This window comes from Budorcas taxicolor, chromosome X (genome assembly GCF_023091745.1).
Source record: "Budorcas taxicolor isolate Tak-1 chromosome X, Takin1.1, whole genome shotgun sequence".
In the NCBI taxonomy this organism is placed as follows: domain Eukaryota; kingdom Metazoa; phylum Chordata; class Mammalia; order Artiodactyla; family Bovidae; genus Budorcas; species Budorcas taxicolor.
In genome coordinates this window covers 113,777,980-113,784,483 of record NC_068935.1, presented here as the reverse complement: position 1 = coordinate 113,784,483, position 6,504 = coordinate 113,777,980, and the positions used below count along the sequence as shown (strand labels likewise).

The window sequence follows — 6,504 nt, the reverse complement described above, 5'->3', positions numbered from 1 at the left end:
ACAGAGTTCTTAAGAGGACAGGGTGATCAGATCAGGAGTCCTCTGGGTTTGTAGAGCAGTGCCCACATGGAAACCTGCAGAGTAGGCCTTCTTAAAGGCCGAGTGGTGCCTCCCTGCCACAGCTGCTCACACCCTTTCACCCTCTCTCCTCTCTGCCCAGATCACATGCTGTTCTACCTGCACTCCTGCCTGTTGTCCCTGACGACAGTCACCATGCCTCAGGGTAAGAAGGGTAAGCTCCACACCTGTGACAAATGCCGCCAGGCTCAGCATGGCACCCAGGATCTGAGGGGTGCTCAGGTCACTGCCACCACGATGGAAGCACTCTCCTCTTCCTCCAATCCTGGTCCCAGGGTTGATGTTAAGGGAAGGTCCGGTGCTAGGTCTGGTAACCATCTCAAGCGTCCTCGGGGGGCCCTGACCACCACCACCCCTGTGCCTGCAAGTGTTTCTCCCACAAGATCATCCAAAAGAGCCATTGGGGAAATTGGGAAAACACACAATTCCTCTCAGGCCCCTGTCTCCAATGTGCAGTCTGGAAAACACTCACTAACCAGGCCGACGAGTCTGTTGGTGCAGTTCCTGTTATGCATGTATAAGACGAAAAAGCCCATTAGGAAACCAAATATGCTGAAGATTATCGATAAAAAGTACCACAATCGATTCCTCAGGATCCTCAAAAGAGCTTCTGACAGCATGGAGGTGGTATTTGGTATTGATGTGAAGAAAGACAACACTGCCAAACATTCTTATGTCCTTGTCAGCAAGATGAGTCTCCCCCGCAATGGGATCGTGCACCGTGGCAGGGGTTTTCCCAAGACCGGTCTCCTGATGAGGAGGGTGTGATCTTCATGAAGGGCAACTGCGCCACAGAGGAATACATCTGGGATTTCCTGAGTAAGATGAATATCCATGCTGGGAAGAGGCACTTCATATTTGGGGAGCCCAAGAAGCTCATCACCCAAGATTTGGTGCAGCTGAAGTATTTGGAATATCGGCAAGTGCCAGGCAGCGATCCAGCATGCTATGAGTTCCTGTGGGGTCCGAGAGCACACGCTGAAACAAGCAAGATTAGAGTCCTGGAGTTCCTGGCCAGGATTAACCATTTGGATCCCGGTGCCTTCCACTTTTGGTATGAAGAGGCTTTGAAAGATGAGGAAGAGAGGGCCCAAGCCAACGGATGTCCCAGTGTTCCTCCAGCAGTTCCTTCCACACCTAGTGAAGCTGAGGCAAATTCTGCACTTTGTGGCTCAAGAGAGTAGTCAGTGTTCCAAGAAGTATAGGACTGGACGTCACTGAGGGTTCACAGTGTAAAATACCTTGGTGTTGCTGTTCTGTATGGGGAATAGAGAGATAAACCTGTGTTTTTAAGTTCTCTACTTTTCTAATGTTGCTCCTAAACGAAAGCTTATCTAGCTTATAATCTAAGTGTATGAATGACATCAATCACACTTTTATTGGTCTTAAGGATAAGAGTTTTTCTGTTGTGTAAAGCAATTGGGGAAGCTTCCATCTTATTTAGTAAGCCAGTTCAAGACAAAATGGCATTGTAATATGTTATTTCCTTGAAAATATGAAAAAGTTAAGCAGTAAAATATGTGGGATCAAGAAACATAGGAAAAGTAAGATGGTCAGTATTTGGATTCCTCATGCCTTGTACTCTGTGTTTTACAAAATTATAAACAACAGTATATACTTGGTTAATTCAAAATGTAGAATTAAATTCTTATAATTTCAACCTCATGCTCACAGGCTCATTTATTCCCCATACATGAACTGAGCCTCTGCTCATAGTAGGTTCCATGCTAGTACTTGGAGAGCTGAGAAAAAGATCTGGCCACTGACCATAAAATTATAGAGTCGAGAGCCAGCTGTCATGTAAAGGAAATGGTGACATGACAGCAGTCAAATGTGAATTCCCTGATGCAAGGTAGTGGTGGGCCTTGGGAAAATGGAAGTCCTTCAGTGGGAAGAAATTATAAGTTGTGTGCATGGCGGGCTGGATGAGGCTGCAGTAATTGTGACCAGGGACCAGGTTCTCACGTGGTGGGCTGCATAGTTTAAAGACAAAGCCTGGGATGGGGACTGCCCTTAACAGTTACAGGCACGCTTCACTCTGTTGCACTTTGCTTTATTGCATTCACAGGTACTGCTTTTCATTTCTTTTTTCTTTTTCCTTTTTCTTTACCAAATTGAAGGTTTGTGTTAGTCAACCTTGCTTCCAGCAAGTGTTTCGGCTCCATCTTTCCAACACCGTTTGCTCACTTCATGTCTGTGTGTCACATTTTGATAACTCTTGCAATGTTCACACCCTCAGTGGCAAAAATGATGGCCTCAGTGAAGGCTCAGATAATGGTTAGCAATTTTTTTAGCAAAGAAGTGTTTTTATTTAAGGTATCTATATTGTTCTGAGGCATAATGCTATCGCCCACTCAATAGCCTACAGTATAGTGTAGACATAAATTTTATGAAAGCATTGGGAAACCAAAAATTTCTTGTGACTCAATTGTGATATTGACTGTCCTTCAGGGTTTGGGAACCAAACGCAGTATTTTCTGAGTCTGCCTGTCCTTTGGGATTGTGAGTAAATCAGACAGAAATCGCGTGAACCCGGCATGGAATGTATCCTGTAGCTCTTGTTCCGGTGCAGGCAAGCAATGTGCAGATTAGATGTTTTATTCACGTTGCCTTCTATCCACAGAGTTTCTGAGAAATCAGGGTGAGGTCTCCGCGGCGGCTGCAGCCCTAAAGCGCCTGCCGCTGTCCGCACCCCGGCCTCGCGCCCCTGCCGCCCTTTGTGGACTCCGACTCGGCCGGTGCGGTCGGATGCGCCGCGGTAGCCCCGGGCCCGGGCTTGGAGGCTCCCGGCGGAGAGGAAGCGGTCCGCCCGGGCCGGGACCCCGCGCAAGGCGACTGCCGGCCGAGAGGTTGCGTAGGCCCCGCCCGGCCAGGCCCAGCCGAGCCCCGGACAGAAACAGGGCAGGGCATTGTTCATGCACTGACCGACCTCAGCAGCCCCGGCATGACCTCAGAGAACAGAAACTGCCTCCAGCATCACCGGCACTGCCCCCACAGAATGGTGGGATGCTCGTCCCTGCTGTGGGGGAATCTCAAGAAGTACGCACAGAGGTTCTTGCCTGAGAAACTTCCGCCTCAGGACCATACCACCACCACTGACTCAGGGAGGGAGGAGCCCTATCTGGAAGAATCCAAAGAGGAGGGTACTCCCCTCAAACTCAAGTGTGAGCTCTGTGGCCGTGTGGACTTCGCCTACAAGTTCAAGCGTTACAAGCGCTTCTGTTCCATGGCTTGTGCAAAAAGGTACAACGTGGGGTGCAACAAATGAGTAGGGCTTTTCCACTCAGACCAGAGCAAGCTGCAGAAGGTGGGAGCCACGATCCGCAACCGCCGTCGGGCCAGCAAAGCCAGTCTGCCGACACTTAACAAGGATACCAAGAAGCAGCCAACAGGCACCGTACCCCTTTCAGTTACCGCTGTCCTGCAGCTAACACACAGCCAGGAAGACTCCAGCTGTTGCTCAGATAACTCAAGCTATGAGGACGCCTTGTCCCTCATCTCAGCCAGCTTGTCCACCTCCCGCCGGCGACAAGGCCCGCGGGACCTGGAGCTCCCTGACACGCACATGCAGGACCTGGTGGGCATGGGACACTACTTCCTGCCAAGTGAGCCCACCAAGTGGAACGTGGATGATGTCTACGAATTCATCCGCTCTCTGCCAGGCTGCCAGGAAATCGCAGAAGAGTTCCGTGCCCAGGAGATTGACGGGCAAGCTCTGCTGCTGCTCAAGGAGGACCACCTGATGAGTGCCATGAACATCAAGCTGGGGCCCGCCCTCAAGATCTACGCACGCATCAGCATGCTCAAGGACTCCTAGGGGTGGCCGAGCGCCAGGGCTCCTCCTCCTGACCGAGCAGAGCCGGCGGACACTCCTGGGGGCCCAGAGCAGGGCCGGTCAAGGGAAGGGCCCCCGCTGTGGGGCATGGCTGGGGAGGAGGTCTCGGGACCTCCTTGGTGGCTCTCAGGGGCCTTTCTTTCTGTGGGAGGGGCAGAGAGGTAGGTGGCACAGAAGATGGGGCTTTATGCTTGTAAATATTGATAGCACTGGCTTCCTCCAAAGTCCCACGACTCTAGCCCCGCTTCTCTTCCCCTCTTTCTGTCCCTCATTTTCCAGGGGGTATGTGGTCAGGGCTCCCAGCCTGAGTTGGGTCACTTCCCAGGGCAGCCATCGGGCCCTCACCTGCCTTCCTCCTCTTCTTTATTAGGGCCCAGCTCGCTCTTCCGTTGCCAGCTTCTCCCACTTCAGCCTGTTACTGAAGCCGCCAAAAGGGTTCTCCCCCCTCACCCCTGCAGGTGGAGGGAGAGAAGCTGGGCCCGGTTTGGCCACACCTGCTGGTACAGACGCCTTAACGCTGTGTGTGTGACTGTGACTGTGTGGGAGCCTGGACTGACTGACGGGCCGAGAGCCCCCCCGGCATCTCCAGGTGTTCTGTAGCAAACAGCCACTTAGTGCTTTGTCCTGGACTCCGCTCAGTCTCGGGATGGGGAATAGGAAAAAGGGCTGCCTCGGTGCAGAGGCAGGATCAGAAAGCCATGCAGCTTAGCAGGAGATTTTCCTTTCCGGATTGTCGTGGTGTCTCTACAGCCCTTTCCTGCACTGTGACGCCCCTCGCCTCGACTGCCCTGCTGTGTCACAGACAGCATTAAGGAAGCTGCCAGTGGGCTGGGCCAAGCTGTGCCTCCTGGTCTTGCCTGTCCACCCACCCTGAGAGCCCAGGGGTGGGGCCCAGAGAGCATCCAAGGGCAGAAGAGCTGGAGTGACCGCTGAGGTGAAAAAGGCAGCCTTTGGCCTCGGCTCCCACACTTCTTTGTCTCTGGAACTTGCTGGCAGCAGTGTGAGCTGCCCATGGAGGAGCCAGGGCAGGAAGGGTGAGGGCTGGCCTCTGACCTGCCCTGCACGCTGCAGACTCCCGGGGAAGAGTTGGACTCTGCCCAGGGGAAGGTGGGTGCCCTTCTCAGTTCATTCTATTCCCCACTCACACCCCCCAGGCAGGGTTGGAAATGAAGGACTTTTTAAACCTTTTTTGTTTTTTAAAAATAAATACATAAAATCCATTCCTTCTGTGCCTTTCTCCACTGGAGATGCCTTTCTGTGATCCTGAAGAGCTACTTTTCACCTGCAAGGAAAGGGTGGGTCCCTGGACTGGTAGGCGGATGACCACCTTAACTGGACAGCTTATCCTCCACGCTTGGCCATGTCATTTGAGGGCACACTCAGCTCCAGTTCAGATCCCACCTGTTCTTCACGGGTATTCCTTGGGAGAGCAAGGGTCCAGGGCCCCTTCAGCTCTGCCGCTGGGGAGACAGGACGCTGTTCATCAGGAATACCTGGCACACTGGAGGCAGAGCCCAGAGCTCCCCACCCTCACACACGCACCTGTGGTGGGTGCAGCATCGTGTCCAGCACCACCCTTGGGGTAACTCTGCCTCACTCAACAGCTGAGCATTCTTTGGATGCTGGAATAGCAAACTATTAGGAGAGTCTCTGCCTCAGGAGGCGATTGCCTAAGCCTCGAATAAAGAAGAGGCCTTCCAAGCACAGGCCACTCATGCACTCAATTAGTCTGTAACAGAGGGCCCAGGGAGATTGATTGGCAGGGACCTTTTAAGAACTAATACCCACTTCTTGATGACAACTTCGGAAAACCTTTAAGATGTAACTACTTCCTGGAGGAAGAGGAGAAACAAACAACTGACTAATTGACCACCCCCAGGATGGAGCTAGGACTTGGGAAGTCTGGTCTTCAGAAGGTCAGGAATGGCTAGACAGACAGGGGCCAGCATGGGACCCTGGGCTGAGGGGGAGTGGGGAGGGTCCACCAGGAAGACGCCTGTGTTGCCCACCCCACTCCAGGACAGGGGAGCGGGCCACTGTGGCCCGTGCAACTTGGCGAGGCCATGCTGGACCTCAACTTTCGCTTTCTGGAGGACAAAGCCAGGCCCAGCCAGAGTCTGTCCTTGTATGTGAGGTGGGAGAGGGAGCTGAAACTCCTGAAAGAGGATAGGGTGGATCTGCAGGGCTGACTGACACAGGTAAACACACCCCGGCTGTCTCTTCACTCTGGGTGGAAGGCCTCAGTCTGAAGGGTGCTTCCTTCAACATGTATTCACTGCTGATGTTCATGCCTTACACAGAACTTTGCAAAACTTTTGATCGCGACTGACAGTTTGTTCCCCACCCTCATATATGTACTGAGATGTATGTAATTGAAGCAAAACAGAATAATACCTACCCTGATGTATTAAAAAAAAAAAAAAAAAAGGAAATCAGGGTGACATTCCCCTGAGGTGGGATGATGCTCAGCAGCCAATAGAATGGTGCAGTCTGTTCTCGCTGGGCATAACTGTCAGCTTTTAGGTTGTGAATGTTTTTTAAGTCTACAATTCCTTCTCATTCACCCTCCCATAGCCCCTGGCAACCACCAC

General features: G+C 52.3%; 1 protein-coding gene and 1 pseudogene across 1 annotated transcript; both read left to right on the top strand.

Moving 5' to 3' along the window:
* Positions 1–213: 213 nt before the first annotated feature.
* Positions 214–1,262, top strand: LOC128069622 (melanoma-associated antigen B3-like). Its single transcript, XM_052662744.1, is given in 2 exon segments — positions 214–835; positions 838–1,262. Coding segments are annotated over 2 exon segments (1,047 nt in total).
* Positions 1,263–1,895: 633 nt separating this feature from the next.
* Positions 1,896–3,895, top strand: LOC128069620 (polyhomeotic-like protein 2; annotated as a pseudogene).
* Positions 3,896–6,504: the final 2,609 nt, after the last annotated feature.